Source organism: Lissotriton helveticus, chromosome 3_1 (assembly GCF_964261635.1).
Source record: "Lissotriton helveticus chromosome 3_1, aLisHel1.1, whole genome shotgun sequence".
Lineage (NCBI taxonomy): Eukaryota > Metazoa > Chordata > Amphibia > Caudata > Salamandridae > Lissotriton > Lissotriton helveticus.
The window spans coordinates 226380901-226406389 of record NC_136061.1 but is presented as its reverse complement, the minus strand read 5'-3'; the positions used below and the strand labels follow the sequence as shown (position 1 = coordinate 226406389).

Sequence of the window (25489 nt, the reverse complement as noted above, 5' to 3'; positions counted from 1 at the left end):
CCTCGATCAAATCATTAAGTGCAAATCCAAACAAAAAGAAGGGTCAGTAAATGTTTTAATCATTGAATTACTTTTCATTCAGGATTTGTTTTTTTCTTTTCATTAAGTAAGGATCTCGATATCACCTCCGTTATTATAAGGCACAATTCAATATCATGGTCTTTCTGTACTCAGGGAATCTGTTAATGATTTCGGCAATCGTGACTTGGAAATCTCATTGTCTGAAAACGGTCACCGTCCGTTGGGCTCTAACAATCCTTCAAGGATTGTTAGAGCCCAACGGACGGTGACCATGATATTGAATTGTGCCTTATACTAACGGAGGTGATATCGAGACCCTTACTTAATGATCGTTGGAAGTAATTGACAGACGATCTACATAAAACGAGGTAACGCCGCCATTTGCCAAGATTAAATCAAGATAATTACCAAAGGCAAAAATCTGCTCACAACCGATTCATCAATATAGAAGAGGAGACCCTAGCCAGTAGAACTCCGAGGTGTCCGACTTATGAAGATATCTGCGCAAAATCCTTTCCCTTGCCCCTGTCCTGAAGAAGACCCACCAGAGACCCATAAATAAGGCGTCTATAGGGTCGAAACGTCGACAAAATACCACAAGGACCAGTCAACCGAGTCCAACACACCATAGCTAACTAATATAGCGTGTTGGATTGGAGTACCATTAAATCAGAGACCGGCTTTACAATTTTTTCTTCCCCTTTAATATCCCTTATTCACATGTATATAGATCACTAATTGTTATGTCACTGAGTCACAATTTTTCACTTTATGTCACATTTTCCACCGATTTGAATTGATGCGCCGTATTTTGTAAATAATTCTTATGCATATATCAAGGTGTCAGTTGAAAAGAAAAAAACAAATCATGAATGAAAAGTAATTCAATGATTAAAACATTTACTGACCCTTCTTTCTGTTTGGATTTGCACTTAATGATTTGATCGAGGTGGCATAATAAGTAGTATAGTTATGTCATAATTATATTTGGAGATAGGTACAGAATTTAAAGCAATTGCATTCATACCCGACAGGACCATTGTTGATATTATTAATGTATTGCCCAGGTTCTGAGGGATACTGGGTTGCCCCATAAGAAGTTTGCAGTAAATCAAGAGAGCAGCAGATCTCAGTCGCTGCATATCACAGAGGTGTTCGGTCTAGACTGAATGCGGAGTGAATGACGTGTCCCAAGTGAGTGCCTTTTATCTCAGTAGCACACTTAGTTTGAATGCACAATTTGGATGTTTACTATGCATCTGCTCGAGCATCACTTTGTTCCAGATGCACAACCCTAATGTTAAAACATGTGTGCCAGCCTCACTGATCCACATGGACGATCCACAGCACCTTTTTTTAACACACAGATTGCTCACTGGATTGCTCTGCAAGGCACACTCTGAGCACTGAATTGGGAGGGTCGAGGTTGAGAACGATATATCAGGAGGCCCTGTTGAGCTCCTTCGAGAAGAACGGGTGGGCTGGGATTGTATCAATCATTCCAGATCAGTTCTTCAAAAATGAAAGCATGCCTGAGGCAGAGTCTGTGAAATGCCATGTTCATATTGCAATTCCACATGCCAGGAGCATCTGTGAGTAGCATGTAGGCAAAGGTGGTATAAAGAAAAGTAGTATCACCGTCCTGTTAGGCACATGTTACCCAGTACCTTAAAAAAAAGCTGGTATATAAGGATTAGAGTCAATTAACCCCTGGCAATTGGGCACACATTATGTTACACAAGACACGTTTCAATTAGTGGTTGCTGGGCATGGAGAACAGCTAAACTCAAGTGAGTGTCTGGGTGACCAGTGGGGTTGGGGGAGAGTCAGTCACACATTAGACAAATGCTGTAAGGATGTAATGTGAAGATGGGACAGTTAAGTACAGGTCAGGTCGGTGCCTCTGGATGGGAAGAAGAATGGGATGCAATCAATCACAGCTTCTAAGGAGTCACTTGGAGATGGCTCAGAGCAAGTGTCATCACAGTGGATACATGACAAGTTTGTTAAAAGACAGCAGAGATATGGTCCTGGACATGAACATGTACTTTGCTAGATTAAAACTATACAATGTTCCATGGAAAGTGTCCAACTTCTCTAGTGCTAAAGTACACATTGCTGTTGGTTTTTTAAAGTGGAGCATCCACAACAACAGATAGAGAAAGTGAATCTATTGAGTAAGTTGCTGCTAGAATTGGCATGTTATTCAGGATTCAATACCAGTATTTCTGGGCTGGAAATCCAGCCGTAAACCCAAGGTTTTATTTTGCTATGTATGCCAGGGATTTAAATATTTCCAGGAATCTTAGATTAGGTCAGCTGGACCTTCTTATTTCTTCAAAGCTTGTCAAATCATTTATTCCCACACTTCTCTTCTCTCATGAAGTCCTGTGAGTGTTCTAACAAGAGGTTGGGGTGGCGGCATGGAGGGAAAGGAAGACGGGGAGAGGGGCACTGAGGGAGGAAACCAATAGAGAGCACTGCGAGGGGAGGAACACATTGATATACAAAAGGAAAAGACTGCTTGAGGCAATGAAAATAGCTCCCAACATGTCAATTCTACTGAGCACACAATAACATAGAAAGTCTGGTCCAGATAGAATTATTCACTTTAATGTACTGGGCTAATATTTCAGAAGGTAACAGAAGAGCTGGACTATGGAGTAAAAGTAAAATGACTGGGTTCAACTGAATTCATTTGTGACTGTGCAGACAGAAGGGATTAAGTGTTACACAAAAGCACTTCAATGTTGCTTTACACTTCAAACAGGCACGGCACACATAAGTAATCTGACTGAAAACTCTGTTGTCTTAATATGGGTGTACCCTATCGCTTTCTGCATATAAGAAGCAGCAGCATTCTTGACCCTTAAGACTACTTGGGCATTTAGCAACCGCCGGTTGTCAGTTTGGTGGTCTATTGCTGACTAAGAGGGAAAAACCCTTCTTTCTGGTGCTTCAAGACCGGTTTAGGGTGGCAGATAGCAGGAGGTGAAATCAAAGCGGATGTTCTTTCTTTCACTCGGTGGCACACAACCTCACTGGGGATATTTCCTACCACTCATACCTTCAGTCTAAAGCCGTACATGAGTTGGTGGAAATGTAAGGGAATGCATTTAGCTTCAGAGCAGAATGTAAGGTTGGAAAGGATGAGGAGGGCGTATGGAGCAGGGAGGGAAACTAGCATGTGAGGCAGTACCTGGGTACATTAGGTGTGTAGCTTTGCTGGCCCTTATGAAGGCTAAAGTGTGCATGTAAGACTGCGCCCAAAACATGTGTGTTTCCCCACAGAATGAGGGCTGCTGGGCATGTAAAGCAGTACAGTGCCTATGAAGGAAGGCTATGAGCAACAGTGCCTAGGCATACGATTGCTGTACCTCAATAAAGGATTGTTGTACCTAGCTTAAGAGTGGTGCTTTGCTATTACCATGGCGGTTTCCAAGTATGTGAGGATAAGGATATCAAATGATGGCTATACCTGGCATAAAAAGGAGTATAATAGCTTCAGAGGGGGACATGGTAGGTAAAGCCGGATAAAAGAAATTGTAGTAATTCAACAAAGAGCACTGCTAGACATTTACAGTTAGTGCCTGGTTATATTAGCTGCACCGGGCATAGAAGGCTGTATCTGAGCATATGATGGCTTTAACTGGATGTATAAAGTTGCACTTGGCATAAAATCATATTAACTATGCATGAAAGGTTCTACCCTGCATATAACGGTGTACCTAGCAAAAGAGGAGTAGGTGAGCACATGATAGCTAAATCTAGACATACAAGAAACCTAGCTTTGCAAAGGAGGAGTGGCCAAGCATGTAAGCTGGCCCCCCACACTGGATGAATTGACCTGGCTTGTGAGGCTTTAATCTGAGCACATGGAGACTGCAGCTGGGCATAAGAGGCTAGGAGTGGTAGTATGTACCTTGCTGTATGAGGCCTATATACAGTTACATGCGCACTATAGATGGGTGTGTTTATATACAGCCACACCTAGCATATGACTGTAGGACCTTGGAGAGTGATAGTCAACTCACAATGTTTTGAGCTACATGGGCTCTCTGCTATACCTACCATTGGATTGCAGTGTACTGGCACATACAGTTGAATGCGGATTGTAGCTGGGCAGGAGGCTAGGACAGCATAAGAAGAAAGCCAGCTCTACTGGCATGGTTTTGTCCATTACAAAGGGTAAATGCTAAAATGAGCAGATGCAGACTAATGCCAGATATTTAACTTTTATGGAGGTCTTCTTTCAACAACTTAGTAAAAGAACTATAGCATTGTTTTTTGCACCAATTATATCGCGAACATAGCTGGTTGATAGTTTATATCAATAAGAAGGTACCAGACGTGAAAGTATAAACATCTCAGTCAAAGAAAACTACTTGCAAATGGCATGTTTCAAGGATTTCTGACCTGCTGCTGATCCTGCAGTCTCGAGCTTGGTCTTTCCTGCTCTGTGCTCCCATTCATTTTGTTCTTCTTGGGGGTGTCTTTAGTTGTCAATGCATGCTTTTTATCTTTGCCGTCCATCTTACATTCTCTTGATCGATTAGGTGAAGGAGAACAGTTCCTTGCAGTGCTGGATAAAAGATTAGGTCTGATTGGAGATGCACCAGATGATTCAGGGTGCATTCTGTGTCTTTTGCTGGGCGATTCCACAGAAAGGTTGGATATGTCCATGCCTTTCTGCTTTGTGGGAGTTCTTGCTGCCTACAAAGATTCAAATCAAACATTTCAAATAAAATGTATAGGACTTTTCAGAATAAATGCAATTTTTGTTCATATTGACCATCCTATGCGTGTCAGACACGTGTGTGTGTGTGTGTGTCCAGCTGAGATGGTTTAACACAGCTGATCACAGGTGAGACTGACTCTTGTACTATGAATGAAGCACTTAGAACAAACAGATGTAACATAATTTATATACATTAGTACAGTGCTTAGAGTGCTTTTTACAGGCAGGTCACTCCCCACGCCGCACAACACCACCTGTGTGTCCGTGACCTTGAGCCCCAGCTGCCGCTGCTGAATCGCGTTCGAGGCCCTCCTTCACCCGCAGGCTACCACCTGTGCCTCATCCCTGGTGGCCAGTGGTAAGCCGTAGGTTTGCTTTTGCTGCTTTTGCTGCTATTGTTCTGTATTTAGTTTTATTTGTTTTACTGTGATCATTCCTCTTGTATCATTTGTGCCCTTTTTGCCTTCTGTATCCTTTGCCGTTTCCTCCCCCCGTTTTCCCGCCGCTGCGTCCCCTGCGGCCCGCCCTCCCGCTCTCATTCGTCCGCTCCCTCCTCCCAGCTGCTCCTCCCTCCCACCTCCCCTTCTTATGGCGACCACTGCGCGGTGAGGAGAGAGACCCTTGACCCTTTTACAGGCAGGTCCCTCCCCACGCCGCACAACGCCACCTGTGTGTCCGTGACCTTGAGCCCCAGCTGCCGCATCGCGTTTGAGGACCTCCTTCACCCGCAGGCTACCACCTGCACCTCATGCCTGGTTGCCAGTGGTAAGCTGTAGGTTTGCTTTTGCTGCTATTGTACTGTATTTATTTGTTTTACTGTGATCGTTTTCATTCCTCTTGTATTATTTCTGTGCTCTTTTTGCCTTCTGTATCCTTCGCCGTTTCCTCCCCTCGTTTTCCCGCCGCTGCGTCCCTACCCCCCTGCTGCCATTCGTCCACTCCCTCCTCCCAACTGCTCCTCCCTCCCACCTCCCCTTCTTATGGCGGCCGCTGTGCCAAAAGCGTGCCTAAGGCAAGCCCGTCTGCACCCATCCACACCTAGACCGCGCCCAGCGCCAGAACCCCTGGCCTCAGCGAATGCCACAACGCCCGTCGCCGCTACGATGCTAGCACCCTCCACACACTCCACACCGGACGTTCACACACCTGCTTCCTTGCCGCCCGAAGCGAACCCAGGGACCCTTCTCCTGCCGGAGCTGCAGGTTCACCAGCCTCAATGCTACCAAACCACCCACCGAGAAAGGACGCAACCACCTCAGATGCATTATTCTAAACACCCGCTCCGCCAGGAAACACTCCATTGAACTCTGGGACCTACTCTACTCCACCTCCCCAGAAGTCACCTTCCTGACAGAGACCTGGTTGAACCCCTCCTCGGCACCCAACATCGCCATAGCCATCCCCGACGGCTACAAGATAACCCGCAGGGACCGCACCAACAGAACAGGAGGAGGAATAGCCATCGTCCATAGGAACACCCTCAGAGTCTCGACCAGCACCGACGACACCCTCCGCACCGCCGAACATCTGCACTTCCAGATCTACACGGATCCCAACACGACTCTCAGAGGAACCCTCATCTACAGACCCCCTGGACCACAGCCACAGTTCCGGGACGCCATCGTCGACTTAGTCAGCACGCATGTCCTAGTCTCCACAGACTACATCCTCCTCGGGGACCTGAACTTCCACCTCGAGAACAACGACACCAACTCCACAACCCTGATTGATAACCTCGGACTCAGACAGCTCGTGACAACACCCACCCACTCTGCCAGCCACACGCTTGACCCCATCTTCTCTGCAAGCTCCCAAGTCTCCTTCAGCCACAGCACTGAACTCCACTGGTCCGACCATCTCTGCATCCACTTCACCTTCCGGAAACCCACCATGCACCACCGCACCAAACAGATCCCCCGCCGATGCTGGAGCAAAGTCATCGAAGACCAGCTAAACACCGCCCTCACCCAATGCCCACCCGTCGACCCCACCGACCCAAACGTCCCTGCCTGCAACCTTATACGGTGGATCGATGACTGTACCAACACCCTCACCACGCTCAAGAAACCCTCCAACAGGCACACCAACAAGAAAGCAAGTTGGTTCACCACAGACCTCAAGGCATCCTAGTAAACCTGCCGACGACTAGAGAAGAAATGGCACAGTGAACAGACAGAACAGCTACGCAGCACACAAGAACGCCATCCGCAGACACCATCACGTCATCAGATCCGCCAAAAGGGCCGACCTTCGAAGACCGCCTAGACAACAACGCACACAACAGCAAAGAGCTCTTCAACATCGTGAAGGAGTTCTCCAACCCCAGCTCCAACACCAACGACATCCCTTCACAAGACCTGTGCAATGACCACGCCACCTACTTCCATCGCAAGATCGCAGTAATCCACGACAGCTTCAACACCCCGACTGCACCGACAATCACCAAGACCGCCGACCTCACGACCACCATTCTCACCGACCCTCTGCTTGCCTGGAACAACATAAACGACGACACCATCACAATCATGAACTCCATCCACTCCGACTCTGTCAGACCCATGCCCACTTCAACAAAGCCAGCTCCACCGTTGCACCCCATCTCTGCAAGGCCATCAACATCTCCTTCGAGAACGCAACTTTCCCGGAAAGCTGGAAGTACGCCGAGATCAACGCCTTACTCAAAAAACCCATGGTGGACCCGAAGGACCTCAAGAACGAATATGCTACTTACCAGTATGCATCTGTTCTTGGCATGTAGGGCTGCTGACATTCATATCTGTTGCATAGATTGCCGCCTAGTGTTGGGTCCGGATGATTGCACATTGTTGTCCTGGAAGAGTCTTCGAAGTATCATGAGATAGGTGGCTCCTCCCCTGGACTACAGTGCGCATGGGCATCGACTCCATTCCCAGATTGTTTTCAGCCATTGTGGCAAAGATGGAGTGTAACACTGTGAGTGATGACCATGCTAAGAGTAATTGTAAGTGCTGCAGCCGCTACAGGCGCCTGGGAGGAGGGCGGGCGATATGAAGGTCAGCAGCCCTACATGCCAAGAACAGATGCATACTGGTAAGTAGCATATTCGGTTCGAGGCATGTGGGCTTCTGAATTCATATCTGTTGCATAGAATACATAGCAGTCCCTCAATTAGCGGCGGCCGCCTGTGCCAGCTGCAGCAGTTTGAAAACGTGTTTTTAGAACAGCCTGCCCTACAGCTGCCTGCTGTTTGGAGTGCACATCCACACAGTAGTGTTTTGTAAATGTGTGTGTGGTAGACCATGTGGCTGCTCTACAAATGTATTTTAAAGGAATATTTCCAAGGAAAGCCATGGAGGCCCCCAACTTGTGGGTGGAGTGTGCCCTTGGGGGGGGGATTGTTAAAGTGCGCTTTGCTTTTTGATAGCAAATTTGAATACACTTAACGATCCACCTGGCTATACCTGCTTTGGAAAGGGGGTTGCCTTTGTGTTGTGCTGAAAAGGCAACAAAGAGTTGTTTCGTCTTCATAAAATCTTTGGTCCTATCAATGTAATACATTAAAGCTCTTTTGACGTCGAGTGTGGGGAGCATTCTCTCCGCCACCGACTCAGGATTTTGGAAGAACACAGGCAGATCAATAGTCTGATTGATATGGAACTGTGAAACCACCTTTGGAAGAAATTTAGGGTTAGTGCGCAGCACCACCCGGTTGGAGTGAATTTGTATGAATGGCTCTTGGATGGTTAGTGCCTGGAGTTCACTAACTCGTCGCAGAGATGTAATTGCTATCAGGAAAGCCACTTTCCATGTTAAGAACTTGTTAGAAAGGCGACCCCGGGGGAGGCAGAAGATGTCTGACTGACCACCCCTAGGTCCACCTCTCCGTCGAGACGTAGCCGAGCGTTACCGAGAGGCCTCCTGGGGGAGGGCCCTCTCCTAGGATCGTACAGCAGAGTAATCACAACACTACAAACGGACACCACACAGGAGGTCAAGTTCTCAAGCTTTTATAAGGAATACGGGTTGCGGATTCTTGGCAGTATATACAGGCGGATCGAGGGATCCGTAAAGTCTCGAAAAGGGGGGTGAGCTAGCGGGACAGTCTCGCTTCTGGGGGGAGGAAGGGATACCCTGCGCACAGCTCTCAATCCTCGAGCTGGGGGGTTCCGAGAGGTTCGAGCCGCGGCCGTGCCAGCAGGCTCTCGGATGGTTCAGCAAGGTAGGCCGCGGCAGCGCCAGCAGGCTCTCAGGCGGTTCAGCAAGGTAGGCCGCGGCAGCGCCAGCAGGCTCTCGGATGGTTCAGCACGGTAGGCCGCGGCAGCGCCAGCAGGCTCTCAGATGGTTCAGCAAGGTAGGCCGCGGAAGCGCCAGCAGGCTCTCAGATGGTTCAGCAAGGTAGGCCGCGGCAGCGCCAGCAGGCTCTCAGATGGACGACGGGTTACAGGAAGGATGAGTTCGTCTGGTGTCGGCCGTGACAGCGTCAGTAGGGCTTCCAGTCCAGGATACAACTGACGTCCTACTCCGGGGCTGGCCCAGATATAGGACGGAGGTCCTTTGATGTCCGGACCCTCCCGCCTGGGGGGTCAGAGGGGCCGGGATGATGGTGTCCAGACACCCAGCAGGGGGGTGGAGCCAGCGCCCAGTGAGGCCAGAGGGCGATCGATACCAGGCGTCCGGGGACGGCTGGAGGGCCATCGAAACTCCTCTCCCTCCGGGATCTGTCGAGTGGCCACTCGACCACCTGGGAGGATCTTGGTGCCGAGGCCACGTGGTCGTGACGTGGGGGACCCAAGATGGAGTCGGGCACGGCCTCGTGCTTAGGTCGTGATGGGCCTACGCCGGAGCCAGGCTGGTGATGGGGATCCGGGATGGCATCCGGATCGGTGGTGTTGGGGCGTGCGGGGTCGGGCCGAAGGGGCCGCCCGAGGTTCGGAGGAGGGCTGGTGTCGTCCGGGGCCCGCCATGCGGGAGGGGTAGGACCACGCCATGAGGCCGGGTCCAACAGAACTGAATCTCACATGAATGTAGAGCCTCAAAAGGTGGACCCATCAGTCGGGTGAGGACCACATTAAGGTTCCATTCAGGAGCCGGTGGGGTCCGGGGAGGAATGACTCGTTTGAGTCCTTCTAGAAAGGCTTTAATGGAAGGCACTCTGAAAAGTGAGAGATGCTGCCTGTTTTGGAGATAAGCCGCTATGGCGGATAAATGTATCCGAATGGAAGCATATGCCAGATTGCATTCGTAAAGATGTAACAGATAAGTATAAGTATAAGTATAAACCATTTTATAACGCGCTCCGTTACTGGAGAGTATCCTGGCGCGGGGGAAAAATAAAAGCAAATAGCAGAGCATGGGAAGGAATCTTAGATTGCACTGTTAAACAGATGTGTTTTCAAATGTTTTTTAAAGGCATCTACTGACGGTGTGGAGCGCAGATGAAAGGGAAGTGCATTCCAAGCGCGAGCCACCACCACCGAGATCGACTGGCCGCCAAGTCTGGCACGTTTAAAACGGGGCAGGGACAGTTTAAACAAAGTAGAAGATCTCAGGGTGCGTGCCGGGACATAGCTAGTGAATCTTCTTCTCAGATACTGGGGGCCAAGATTATGGGTAGCACGAAACGCCAGAACCAAAGATTTAAACCGGATGCGTTGTGCAACAGGGAGCCAGTGGAGTGTGCGCATCTCAGCGCGAACGCTCTTCCATCTAGGGATGTTAAATAATAGACGGACAGCCGCATTCTGAATAATTTGCAGGCGTTTTACTAGGTAAGCAGGGATGCCACTGAACAATGCATTAGCATAGTCTAACCTGGCCAGTATGAGCGCTCGAGCAACAGACTCCCTGGCCTCCTTTGGGAGCAGGGGAAAAAATTTGCGAAGCATTTTTAAAGTAGAAAAACAGGTGCCAGTAAGTTTTTTAATGTGATGTTCAAATTTTAAATCCTCTGTAAACCAGATGCCCAAATTTTTAGCTGGTCTCCCCATCTCCTTCGGGCTAGGAATGTCAGGGGGCCATAAGGAACTCTTGAACGAGGGGGGAAAGGACCCATAAAAAAGCACTTCTGATTTGTCTTCATTGCACTTCAACTGTGCCTTAGCCAACCAGCGAAATACAGAGGACAAACACAAATGGACCGCAGATGTATCAAGGGTATCATCTGGCCAGGTAAACAGCAGTTGGGTATCATCTGCATACCCTATGATCTTAGCCCCGAACTGTTCCGCTAGATAGACCAGGGGGGTGATGTAGACATTGAACAGTAAGGGGCTAAGAGTTGACCCCTGCGGGACACCTGTAAGCAGCGGTTTGGGCTCAGAAGCATGGGGAGGCAGCCAGACCGGCTGAGTCCTATCAGAGAGGAAGGAGGACAACCAGTCTAACACAGTCCCCCCAATGCCTATGTCAGCCAGCCGGCCAAGGAGAAGCTCATGCGGGACGGTATCGAACGCGGCAGAGAGGTCCAATAAAATTAGGACCGCTCTGCCACCTCCGTCTAAGCAGTCCCGGATGGCCTCGCTCATCTCCAGCAGGGCCGTCTCGGTGCTGTAAGTGGCCCTAAAGCCCGATTGGGCAGGGTGGAGGGCATTGGAAGTTTCGACAAAGCTCTCTAATTGTCGAAATACTACCTTTTCACAGATTTTCGTCAGTGCCGATAACAAATTAGGTTGTGCGTAGACGCGTCAAGCGGGTTGATGTTGTGGTCTGCACAATAAATAACAAACCGCTTCCATTTTGCTGCATAGCATACTCTGGTGGTGGGCTTTCTTGCCTCCCGTATGATATCCATGCAGTCGGGAGACAAGTTGAGGTAGCCAAATTCTAAGACCTCAGGAGCCAGATCGCCAGGTTGAGCTGTTGTGGCTCTGGGTGCTGAATGTCGCCATGGCTCTGCGTCAAAAGCCTGGGAGTGAGGCGCAGCCTTTGATGCGGTACCACGGAAAGTTCTAGAAACGTGGTGTACCATGGTTGGCGTGACCACATTGGAGCAACCAGGATGAGCGTCATCGAGTGTTGCTTCAGCTTGCGTGCCACCAGCGGTATTAGAGGTGCTGGGGGAAAAGCGTACGCAAATTTGCCTGACCAGTTCATCCATATCGCATTGCCCTGCGACTGTGGGTGCGGGAACCTGGCGGCAAAGCTTTGGCATTTGGCGTATTCCTTTGTGGCAAACAGGTCTATCTCTGGATGACCCCACTGCTGGAAGTACGGGTGGAGTACTGATGGATGTATCTCCCACTCGTGCATTTGGTGGCTGTGCCTGCTGAGCAGGTCCGCCATCTGATTGTCCTTGCCTGGGAGGTGTTCCGCCATGAGGAAGATGTTCCTTTGAATGGCCCACTTCCACATGCTCTGAGCCAGATGAGACAACTGTGGAGAGTGTGTACCTCCCTGCTTCTGAATGTAGTACATGGCCGTCATGTTGTCCGTCCGGATCAACACGACCTTGTTGCACAGATGTACTTTGAATGCCTTCATTGCCATGAAGATTGCCATCAGCTCTAGGAGGTTGATGTGCATTTTCTTTTGCTGCGTTGTCCATAGTCCCTGCACCGTGTAGTGGAGTACATGAGCTCCCCAACCCTGGAGAGATGCGTCCGTCGTTAGGATGATCTGTGGCACAGGCTCCTGGAACGGTCGGCCCTTGCAAAGGTTGTGTGGATTCCACCAATGCAGAGAGTTGTATGCACGACCGGTCACCAACACTAGGTCTTTTAACTGTCCGTGAGCCTGATTCCACTGACGTGCTAAGCACTCCTGAAGCGGACGCATATGTAGTCTCGCGTGCGGGACTATGAAGATGCAGGAGGCCATCATGCCTATCAACTGCATGAACACTCGTGCTGGAAGCGAGTGTTGCGGTCTGAATTTCTGTATCAGCAATTGAATGCTGTTGATCCTCACTGAATTTGGCTGTGCTTTGGCTGCCAGAGTGTTTAGTGTCGCGCCCAGATACTGCCGCACGTGGGCGGGCTGAAGCTGTGACTTTGGGTAATTCAGTGAGAATCCCAGATCGTGAAGAAGGTGAATGGTGTGGGACATGTTGGCGGCGCACTGCTGGGCCGACCGTGCTTGGACAAGCCAGTCGTCCAGATAAGGGTAGACATGAACGTGTTGTCTCCGGAGGTGTGCAGCCACTGTCGCTAGGCACTTTGTGAACACCCTGGGCGCTGTTGTTACTCCGAAAGGGAGGACTTTGAATTGGTAATGCTGATTCTGAATGGTGAATCGGAGGTATTTTCTGTGTGACGGATGTAGCGGAATGTGAAAATATGCATCCTTTAGATCCAATGTGGCCAGGAAATCTCCCCGATTGAGCAACGGAAGAACCTGCTGCAGTGTTAGCATGTGAAAGTGTTCTGATAGAATGTACTGGTTTAGGGGTCTGAGGTCCAGTATGGGTCTGAGGGACCCGTCCCTTTTTCGGGATTAAGAAGTACAGGGAGGGGGGGGGCGTGGCTTGCAGCCAACGATGGCGGCCGCAGCGTAGGGAGGCTCCCGGGCACAGGCGGCTTTCCGCACCTATCCGCACACTTATCCTGAACCACTCCGGCTCCAGAAAGGGAACCAAACCCAGAGACCGTGCAGCGACCATCTCCGGAACTTTCCGGTGCGGCGAACACCCGAAACAGCAAATTGCCGCGGGCCGGAGGCAGAGGAGGAGCCGGGCCTACACGCGGCCATAGAACCTCGGAGCCACAGCTGGGTTGAGCCCAGCCGGAAGTGGCCGACAGTCGGGTCCGGAAGACCGGAAGTGCCGGCTCAGCGATCGCCTCCTTCCGAGGACCCGCTATCTCTCTCCGAAGGGACCGGAGCCCGAGGGTCCTCCCTCCGACCACCTGCTGACCCTCTGCGGGCATATTCAGCGCTACAGGAGACTGGGAAGACGACGGATCTTCCAGGTTCATAGCCGCCATTACTCGGCACAGGCGACCGGGGAAGTCACTGTGCCGCCCCGACAGGAACCACGCCATGTCGCACAGAGGCCCCAAGAACACTGCGGCCCAGGCTAAGCTGGCCACATTTGCATATGACCGACGCTCGTCACCACAAGATCAACGCAAAACCGTTGGAGGGAAAATGGCGGAGGCGGGGAAGAAAGCCACACTGGACGATGTCCTGGCGGCGTTGGCGCAGGTACAAGAAACTGTGGGGGCCACGGCGACCGATGTCACCTTAATCAGGGCTAGAAGAAGTTAAATCCATAGCTCGGAAAGTGAAATCCGGCTCACCAACAGACCCGGCCCCCCCAGAGACAATGTTACTCGCATCCCAGACGGTTCTACCCATCATCATGAATCTAGTGAATGCGTCCATTGACTCTGCCACGGTTCCTCCGGCCTGGAAAAAGGCAATGGTTCGAGCACTAATAAAAAAGCCTCATCTGGATCCCTCGGACTTTGCCAATTACCGCCCGATTTCACTACTCCCCTGGGTAAGTAAAATTGCAGAGAAATATATCAATCTCCAATTGGTCAACTACCTGGAAAGCAATCTGCTGTTAGACCCTACACAGACAGGATTCAGGCCCAGGCATGGAACAGAGTCCGCCCTCCTTATGGTCGTTGAGGAGTCCAGAAGAATCATCGATCAAGGAGGATCAGTGGCAGTGGTCCTCCTTGATCTCAGTGCGGCGTTTGACACGGTCAGTCATAACACCTTATTGGACCGTATAGCAAACGTCGGCATTGTGGACAAGGCCTGGCTCTGGATAAAATCCTTCCTGAGTGACAGGTCGTTCCAGATATTCGACGGACAAGCCGTCTCTTCCAGCATACCGATGAAGTGTGGAGTCCCCCAGGGCTCCTCTTTAAGCCCTGCGCTTTTTAATATCTATATGAGGCCACTGGCTGATGTAGTTCGTCCGTATGGAGTTAAGATCATTTCCTATGCGGACGACACACAGCTGGTGGTCTCCTTAGCGCAGGAAGCCCAACACTCTCCATCGGGGGGTCTAACCAAATGTCTGGAGGAGGTGAAGTCCTGGATGACGCTGTCCTCACTGAAGCTGAATGGGGACAAAACGGAGCTCATGCTGCTAGGCCCGGCCGACCCGACCTTCTTCAAGTCATTATGGCCCACCTGTCTAGGCCCCCCCCCGGCCCCGAAAGATAACATCAAAAGCCTAGGGGTATGGCTGGACAAGAACCTTACTTTTAACACCCAGGCCACAAAGCTTTCCGCCACCTGCTTTGGACTCCTTCGGACACTGAAGAAGGTCCTACCCCTGCTCCCTATGGAGGCTAAACAAACAGCTATTCAGGGTATAATACAATCACGCCTGGACTCAAATAACGTCCTTTACTTGGGAGCCCCAGAGTACACATTAAATAGGTTGCAACTGGTGCAGAACTGTGCGGCTCGCACCCTACTGCAAATTCCACGAAGAATTTCAGTCAGAGAGGCACTGACCAGCCTTCACTGGCTGCCAGTACGGAAAAGAGTCACCTTTAAGGCAATGTGTACTGCCCATCAGGCCTTCTGGGACTCGGGCCCAAAACTCTTGCGTAGCCTAGTCAGCCAATACCATCCAGGCCGTGAACTACGTTCTAGCCAGGCTTTTATGGCAAAAGTTCCCAGAATCAAGAGGTCTAGAGCAGGTGGAAGAATGTTCACCTTCAATGCTTCAAAAACCTGGAACACCCTACCCCTTCACCTGAGATCTAACCCTAACCTTGCCTCCTTCCGTAAGCAACTTAAAACTCACTTATTCAAATCCCCGTAATCAATTCAGCCCCCCTTCTTCTTCCAGTTTCTGTCAGCCTCATTACACCCCCTCTTCTGGTTCCCTAGCGCTTGGACGCCCCAGGGCAGCAATCGCGCTGTATAAGTGTATTTTCATTCATTCATTCATTCATTCATTCATTCATTTGCAAAAAATGAACGAACGGGTCAAGCAAGTCGAAGTGGTCACGAAATCTTTGATTGAGGACGTGTCTGAACTGCAAATTGCGATGGAGCGCCTGCAAACGGACAACAAACTCCTTAGAGACAAACTGGACGACCAGGAAGGTCGCTCAAGGCGCAATAATGTTCGTATCCTGGGCGTTCCGGAATCGGAAGACAAGGGGGCCCTAGACCTGTACGTGGAGGAACTGGTGAAGACTCGGCTCCAGCCTAAAGGCCTATCGAACTTCTTCTCGGTCGAAAGAGCCCATCGGGTTCCGGGAGGGAAGCCCAAGACCGGAGGCCCGCCGCGGCCGATACTGGCGAGGCTGTTTAATTTCCGGGACAGAGACGCCATTTTGCAGGCTGCTAGAGTGGCACCGACCATCCAGATCCAAAACTCCAAAATCGCTTTCTTCCCGGATTACACAGCGGAGGTATCGAGGAAGAGGAGGACGTTCCTGGAGGTAAAGAAGACTCTACGGGAGAAAGAACTACCCTACTCCATGATGTTTCCAGCCAGGCTACGAGTGGTGGCGGACAAGAAAGTATGGTTCTTTGACTCCCCTGACGCCGCCCGGGACTGGCTGGAAGGATGGCACACCGTTGGGAGACAGCGCAGGACGAACAGACAAGCGTCGGACCGCAGAGGAGGCAGCAGGAATGGCTCGCAGGCATCGGGGCACGAGGAGGGCGCAGAACGCTCACCTGCCCATGGCTTTGAAGGGGGTGGCGGAACTGAATGACTCCGGCGTCGGCCACTGAACTGCACTACCTCGCCGACCACCGGCACCAACTAATCTTTCACAGCAGCACGTTGACTCTGGCGTGGCAACCCCGAGGGCCTACAGGGGAGCCGCCAACCCGGGGAGGCGCTCTCCCCCTTGCAAGCAAGTACTATGTTCATTGGGAAGGGTATTGCACTCTGCTAAGTTGGGGTGGCGGGCAGTTGGAGGTCCGTTAAGCAGGGGGGCAGGGAGCGGGGGTTGTTTTGAATGTTTCTTGTTAGGAATGGGTACGAGAGGTCGTGGACATTGTTTCAGGTTCGCTGGAATTCGGAGGACACTGTTGAGAATAAACTGTGACATTATGCCCCCATGAGAACTCGGATTGCCTTGCTGCGCGGTGGCGCTGCCAACAGTGTAGTCCCATCTCCGGGGCGCCGCATACTCCCCGATGGCTAGTATTACTGCACAGACGGGGACTCTGACCCCAACAGAGGCACAGACTCTGCCATTAATCGTGCTGTCCTGGAATGTGAGGGGCTTGGGGGATAGGGTAAAGCGTGGATTGGTGTTAACTGCTGTGAAACGCCTGCGTCCTACTGTGGCCCTATTACAAGAAACACACCTGATGGGGGGAGCTACTAAGGCCTTAGATAGGCGAGGTTACAAAATGTGGGCCCACTCCGCCTTCACGTCCGGCTCCAGGGGTACCGGCGTACTCGTGCAAAAGAACTCACGATTCCTGCCCCTATCCACCAAAACTGACGACCAGGGCTGCTTCGCGGCAGTGCAGGGGCAGTGGGAAGGGAAACTCCTGAATCTAGTGTCAGTATACGTCCCGCCTGTCTTGCACTCAGTGCACCTCCCGAGACTGGGGGACTTCCTCCTGACCCTCCCTGAGGGTGCGATCATTCTGGGGGGAGACTTTAATGCTGTCCAGGATCCACAATTAGATAAATACCCCAACCCAAAACAGACTGGGGGGGAAACGTACTTCCGGCGCTTCACCACGGCCATGGGCCTGACCGACATTTGGAGACACCTACACCCAGGCACGCAGCAATACACCTTTCACTCCGCGGTGCACGGTAGCCTGTCCCGCATAGACCACTTCCTGTCCCTGGGGGAGGCCCTTAGCCACGTAGACGCTTCAGTGATTCACCCCCGAGGTATTTCAGATCACTCCCCGCTCACACTGACGCTTTCTCTACAGACGAAATCACGTAAGCGCATCTATCCCCTGCGCGCTTCTTGTCTCAAGATCCCACAGGTTCGTAAGGCACTTAAACAAGCCACGAAACACTATTTCCTCGAAAATTCACAATCGGTGCGTTCCCAGGCGACGCTCTGGGAGGCATACAAAACCGTTCTGCGGGGTCAAGCCATTAACACTATAACCGGACATAGGAGGCAGCAAACACAAGAACTGGCGGACCTAGAAATCACCGTGCAGGAGCTGACCAGGGCCCATGAGTCACACCCTTCTCCCTCCTCCCTACACGCACTTACTCTCCAGCAGCAGCTCTACACTGACCACTTACGGACAGTAGTTAAGGGTCACATCGCGGACACTCAGAATAGGGTCTACGAAGTGGGGGACAAGGCGGGGAAGATGTTGGCGTGGCTCGATAAACGTGAGGGCAGCTCCAGGGGGATCCAGGGCCTAAAGGATGAGCAGGGGGTAACACACACCGACCCGAGACATATAACGGAGTTGCTGGCGACCCACTTTGAGCAAGTATACACCCCAACACGTCAGGTTACATCGGAGGAAGCCAGGGCACTCCTAGCACCAATTGCAATCCAGACCCTATCCCCAGAGGCGTCAAACGACTTGGAAGCTAACATTACAGCCGACGAGGTCCAGTTGGCCATTGCGGCACTGAACCCGGGCAAGGCCTCAGGTCCGAACGGGATACCGGTAGAGTGGTACCAGGTGATGCCGGACACCCTTAGCACATACCTGCTGGGGATGTTCAAGGATTGCCTGGAGGGGGGCTCCCTTCCGCTAGATCAGCGTGAGGCGACTATCGTGACAATCCCAAAACCGGGCAAGCCGCCGGAGGAGTGTTCCTCATATCGTCCTATTTCCCTCTTAAACGCGGAGGTGAAAATTCTGGCCAAACTCCTGGCGCAGAGACTCCTGCCCCATCTGTCCTCGATTATACACCCGGATCAGTCCGGGTTTATGCCGCACAGGAACACTGCTCATAATTTGCGGCGACTACATGGTCTTCTGGCTCGTTCCGACGCTATCACGGACCCGGCGGTTATTCTGGCGCTGGATGCCAAGATGGCGTTTGACCTGGTGGAGTGGGAGTACCTCTTCGAAACGCTGAAGCGGATGGGGTTTGGACCTCGCTTCCTGGCATGGGTCAGATTGCTCTACGCGGCCCCGGTGGCCCATGTAGTGGCGAATGGCCATATATCGCGCACTTTCCCGTTGGGAAGAGGCACACGGCAGGGTTGCCCACTGTCACCACTGCTGTTTGCTCTCTCATTAGAGCCCCTGGCGACTCTCATACGGACCTCTCCCCTCCTCAAAGGAGTACCGGGGACCGGGGGTTGGGAAGACCGCCTGTCTCTCTACGCAGATGACATGCTCGTATATCTCACAGAACCTGAGGAGAGCATACCGGCCCTATTGCGCATCTGCGATACATACGGCAGGATCTCCGGCTACACGCTGAACTGGTCCAAATCGGAATTATATGTTTTGCGAGGTCCGGCTCCGAATCTAGACGATACGTGTCCATTGCGACTAGCGGGATCGTCATTCAAATATCTAGGTATACACGTCACTAAAGAAGCGTCGGAATTCATGGATAAAAACTTGAAACCGCCCATGGATAGGCTCAAACGTGATGTCGAGTTCTGGTCGGGCCTACCTCTGACACTTCTGGGCCGGGCAGCCCTATATAAGATGATGGCGCTGCCGCGCTTCCTCTATGTCCTCGAAAATTCGCCGTACCCGGTACCTCCCAAGTTTTTTCAGAAGGTGGCAGCACTGGTCTCTAACCTTCTATGGGGCGCTCTCCCGGCAAGAGTGGCACAACCAAAATTGCGCAGGGACTGGTACAGTGGGGGAATTGCGCTTCCGGATCTGAAACTATATTACTGGGCGGCCCACCTCAAACCTATTAACCATTGGCTCCACGCACCACACACCGAGCCGGCATACCACTCCGACAGGGCGCAACTGGGTGCGAAGGGGCATGTTGGGTCCGCTGTACGACCACCGCAAGGTACGGACCTTGGTCGGCCCCACCAAATTAACAGTACAAATTTGGCATGCGGCAACGACAGCTCTGGGCTGGAAAGGGAAAATCACGAAGATGACGCCACTGTGGGACGCCCGCGCACTGGACAACCTCAGGACCACCAAGGGGTTTACACATTGGGACACAATAGGAATATCTACGGTGGGCGATCTGTGGGAAGGTAATGAGGTGGTACCTTTTACACGCCTCCAGGAACGCTATGAGCTCAATGATAGGGAACTATATAGATACATTCAGATACGCCATGCTATGCTTGCGGCTATCCCAGTCGCCACGCCACTGCCAGAATCCTCACCCTTAGAGGACCGCTTACTCACAGACTACATGTTGGAACGTGCGACGTCCCTCACTTATCGCAAATTACTTAATAACACCCCCGATCCAACGTCCCACCTGAAAGTGAAATGGGAAGGGGAACTTGATGACATGGATGAACACGAGTGGAACGAGGCACTTGGGTCCCCCCAGGGAGGTCGGCATCTCAGCACGCATGCGACTGGTACAATTTAAGATCCTGCACCGGGTTTATTACACGCGGACAACGCTGCACCGCATACACAGAGCGCCTCACCCCTACTGTCTGCGAGGGTGCGGGGAGGAGGGCACGTTCTTCCACACCATATGGGACTGCCCCAAGATACAGGAATACTGGAAACAAATACACCGCACTCTCACAGACACTTAATCACACTTTACTGCCCAACCCAAGACGGAGCCTACTGAACATCTGGGAACCCACCGATCTGTCCCGTTATGAGCGGCTTTGGGCCACGGCAGGGATAATGGTGGCAAAGAGGGACATAGCGCAACGCTGGGGGGCAGCGGATCTCCCAACTAAATCCCAATGGTGCCTTAACATGGATCGTGTGATGTTGACAGAACGGGCGGTCTACTCTAACCGAGCCTGCCCGGTGAAGTGGAATAAGATCTGGCTGAAATGGAACGAATATAGAGGGGACCTCTGTGAGCCCTTGCGGGAGGAGGGCCTGGAAGATTCGGATGACGAGGGTGAAGGAGGATAATTTAGACGGGTTGCTGAAGTGTGATGGCGTCCTTACCTGTGGCGGGAGGCACCCTATAGACACCTACACTGTGGAACTGTGAGGAGGGAGGGGGGCTCAGGGGACTAGGTGACACGCAGATACTGACCGGGGACCCCGAATCCCCATGTTTCCGAGGGACGATTGTTATCTATGTTGCTCTGATTCATGCCAGACCAAAGGACCATTCCTACTTGTTACTGTTATGTGTTTGTTGATTTCCAAAAAAGGAAAAATTCTCCACCAAAACCTCAATTCCTGCATTGAATATTTGATCTACATGCACTGTTACTACTCCAGTATGTTTTATCCTATATAGCCTTTCTACTTGTTTTACTGGAAACACGCTATGCACTGATCCTTGATAGCGGCCGGCCCGCAGGGTTGTAGGCGTTCCGCTGTGTACCATGCAAATGTGCAATAAAGGTTTAAAAAAAAAAAAAAAAAAAAAAAAAGAAGTACAGGGAGTACACTCCTGTGCCTCTTTCTTCCACCGGCACAAGCTCGATTGCCCCTTTTTGCAGCATGACGAGTACCTCCTGCTGCAATAAGTGCAAATGCTCTGTGGACATATGACGGTGTTTTGGGGGTATGTTGGGTGGAGTGGATGTTAACTCCAGACAATAACCATACTGGATAAGCTTTATGACCCACCTGTCTGTGGTGATGGATTTCCAGACCGGCAGGAACTGTTGGAGTCTCCCCCCGACCGGTGTTGTATGGTCGGGGGGCAGTGACAAGGCGTCACTGTTTGTTGGCGGCGGAGGATCGGGAGCTGTTTCCACGACCTCTGCCTTTGGCGCGGTTTCCGCGATAGCCACCTCTACTTTGTGTGGTGTACGTGTTTTGCGCACCACCCTTATTGTACTGTGTTTGCTGGGACATCTGGCCTCTGGAAACACCTCTATTGCCTGAGCGATGAAAAGAACCACTCCTGAACTGCTGCGACTGGAGAGCCCCCATAGACTTCGCAGTTTCAGTGTCCTTTTTGATTTTTTTCTAGGGTGGTGTCCACCTCAGGTCCAAATAAGTGATCAGGGTTTACAGGCTGATTTAGGATGTTGGTGTGTATATCTCCGGCTTGAACCCGGAGATTCTTAGCCAGGCCTGCCTCCGTAATATCACACTGGTGTTAATGGCCCTGGCCGCGGTGTCTGCTGCGTCCAGTGCGCACTTAATAGAAGCATTTGAGACGAGCTTTCCTTCCTGTATGAGCATCTCTGCTGCCTCTTTATATTCATCTGGCAAATGTTGTAACAGTGTCTCAAGTGTATCGTAATGTGCCCCGTCATATCTGGCTAAGAGTGCCTGAGTGTTTGAAATGCTCCAGATATTGGCCGCTTGAGCCGCCACCCTTTTCCCTGATGCTTCTAGCACTTGAGATTCCTCGTCAGGGGGAGGAGCATCACCAGTAGTTTGTGAGTTTGCCCTCTTCCGGGCATTGGAAACAACCAGAGAGTCCAACGGCAACTGGCCCTTGATGTAGGTAGGGTCCCCAGGTGCCGGCTTGTACTTCTTCTCAATCCTGGGGTTTATAACCCTGGCTCTTGTGGGCTCTTTAAAAATGTCTCCAGCATGTTTTAAGACACCCTTTGGCATTGGCAGAGTCTTTACGGTACTCTCAGAGGTGGAAAAGGTGTCAAACAAAAAATCCACCTCAATAAGGTCAGCATGGAGCTGGACATCATGATTTTTGGCTGCCCTTTCAATAAGCGCATTAAATGCCGCTGAGTCCTCAGTAGGCGATGTTTTCACGTTATACACCTGAGTGTCTGGGGCAGTTTGTGGATCTCCTGGGTCAGCAGCATCTGCCCATGTGTCATGTTGATCCTCCGGATCAGTGTCTGCAGGGTAGTTGTACTCATCATAGTCACCTTCCCCAGCCTCCACATCTGAGTAAGTGGGCGAGATAGGAGCAGTGTCCTGTCCACGTGGAGCTATCATTTCGACAAGAACGGGTGAAGCCGTGGAATCCTTCTTTTTTAATGGAATTGTGTAGGACTCCATAGGCTGTGCCAGGGTGATCTTTCGTTTGTAAATAGAAAGTTTACCCGTGTCTGCGTCGATGAATTGTTCCGACTGCTCCTCAAGCAGGGGTTGTCGATGCTTTGTGCCCACAACCTCAGGTGTAGGCTTCGGCCCCGTGGACACCTTCATGGACGCCTCGACGACCGTCTTAGGTGCGAAGGCCTTCGGCACCACTTTTGGCGGCAGCGCAAACTGAATGGGCGCCGGCGACTTTTGAAGTTTGGTGGCAGGCTTCGGCGTGGAAGTATCCTTCGGACCGACAGCGGAAGCTTTCTCCTTAATGCGTTTCAACGATTCAGACACCTGGTTCGAGAAGGAGGCGGACGGCTGCGTCGACTCGACTGGTTCCTTTGAGCCACCGCCAGGCGCGGACTTGAGGGTTGTATTGCTTTTGGCCTTGTCCGGCCGACGCGCAGGATCGACAACTTTTTGAGGTCCGAGTCCTTTGTCTGTGTCGACGGCCCTTGGCGCCGATTTCTTCGGGTCGACGACCTTGACCAGTGTTTTCGGTGTCCCAGTCTTCGGCTCGACACCCTTTATCGACCTCACCGAGTCGACAACCTTTTTAAGCTTTGTCGGCGCCGATAGTTCAGAAGACTTAGAGCCGACCAAAGCAACACGCACTTTCGGTTTCGATGGCGCCTCTAGTGCTTTCGGTTGTGCAGACCCCGAAGCTTTCTCTTTCGGTTTCGATTTCACCATTTGTGGCTCGTTAGAAGTGTCCAAAGCCGGGCCTGGAGGAGAGGCTGTAGAACCAAGTGTAAGATCTTGGGTAAGGCCATGTGGCGATCCCTCGACCTGAGCCGTATGAATTGTTGCGACGGTTGGGCATAGCTTCTCGCTTGAGCTATCTTCCATGGCCCCATAGGCCCCATCGTCGTCTCCTACCTCGTCGACGACTTCTTCAGTATCGAGCATTTCAACATCAGCGTCGTAGCTGGAGTCGATCTCCGCTGCTGGATTGGACATCGGCTCTTGATCTTCCTGCTCGTCTGCCTCTTCCTCCTCTGTATCGAAAATGTTCACCGGGCCAGGTGCAGTCTGCTGGGCCTCCTGGCGCGCTTCGCGCCGAAGTCGAATCGTCTTCTTGGAGCGGAAACGAGAACAAGCCATACAGTTGGCTTCATCGTGATCCGGCGACAGGCACTTGTTGCACACCGGGTGGACGTCGATGTGAGGATACTTCGAGTTGCACACGGGGCACCTTTTGAACGGGCTCCGTTCCATGATGGTTCGTCGAATAAGGCCTCTGCCGTCGACCGGGCCTTCAGCGCCGAAGAGCCACGCGACTCCTCTGGATGTCCGACTCGGGAACTGAGCTGGAACAGAACTGGGCACCGATCGCAAGACAATACCGACGATATAGTAAAGGCCTTTGGGCCAAAAAGAAAGGTTTCTATTGATTCCGAACTTAAGTGATCAAATAAGCATCCGAACCCAATGGCGGAAAAAACCAATCTGGGAATGGAGTCGATGCCCATGCGCACTGTAGTCCAGGGGAGGAGCCACCTATCTCGTGATACTTCGAAGACTCTTCCAGGACAACAATGTGCAATCATCCGGACCCAACACTAGGCGGAAATCTATGCAACCGATATGAATTCAGCAGCCCACATGCCTCGAACCTTGCGACCCATCTCCCTGCTCCCGTTCCCAGCAAAGGTCATTGAAAAGACAGTCAACAGACCCGCTACCTCGAGGAGAACAGCATCCTGGATCCATCCAAGTCCGGGTCTGCAGCAACCACAGCACCGAAACTGCTCTCATCGCTGCCACAGATGACATCAGGATCCTACTAGACAATGGCGAAACTGCGGCCCTCATCCTCCTGGACCGGTCTGCCACCGCACCCTACACACACGCTGGGATCCCAGACAAAGCACTGGACTGGACCACCTCCTTCTCCAGCGGAACCCAGAGCGTCCGCCTCCCCCCCCGCTACCGTTCCGAAGCCACCAAGATCATCTGCGGCGTACCTTAAGGATCATCCCTCAGCCCCACAATGCTCAACATCTACATGGCACCACTCGCTCAGGTCGCCCGACTGCACAACCTCAGCATCATCTCCTACGCCGGCGACACCCAGCTGATCCTGTCCCTCACCAAGGACCTCAACACCGCCAAAACCAACCTTCACAAAGGAATGAATGCCATCGCAGAATGGATGAAGATCAGCCGCCTGAAACTGAACTCCGACAAGACGGAAGTCTCGGCTCCAATCCCTCGGCGTGGCAAGACTCCTGGTGCCCGACCGCACTGGGAGCAGCACCAACCTCCACCGACCACGCAGGCAACCTAGGTTTCATCCTCGACTCACTCTCCATGACCAAGCAGGTCAACGCCATCTCGTCCTCCTGCTTCAACACCCTCATGCAAGATCTACAGGTGGATCCCCAACACCCTCATGCAAGATCTACAGGTGGATCCCCACCGAAACAAGAACGGTCACCCAGGCCCTCATAAGCAGCAGGCTGGACTACGTCAACGTCCGCTACTTGGCCAAACTCCTGAAACGACTACAACACATTCAGAACGACTCCACAAGCATGATCCTCGACATCCCTAACCGCAGCCACATCACACCCCACCTAAAAGACCTGCACTTTCTTCACGTCAACTAGAGGATCACCTTCAAACTCCTCACCAACGCACACAAAGCACTCAACACCGGACCGACATACCTCAACAGCCGACTCACCTTTTACACCCCGAACCGCCAGCTCCGCTCCGCTCCGCCGACCTCGCCCTCGCCATCGTTCCCCGCATCCGAAGAGTGAACACCGGCGGCAG

At 51.8% G+C, this 25489-nt stretch overlaps 1 protein-coding gene across 4 annotated transcripts in view; it reads right to left on the bottom strand.

Moving 5' to 3' along the window:
• LRWD1 (leucine rich repeats and WD repeat domain containing 1) overlaps window positions 1-25489 on the bottom strand; it is a 262211-nt gene that overhangs the window by 80539 nt on the left and 156183 nt on the right. For all 4 annotated transcript variants that reach the window (XM_078679669.1, XM_078679668.1, XM_078679670.1 and 1 more), the window contains one exon: window positions 4438-4734. In XM_078679669.1, coding sequence (XP_078535795.1) covers window positions 4438-4734 — 297 coding nt within the window. The remainder of the gene's footprint in view (window positions 1-4437; window positions 4735-25489) is intronic.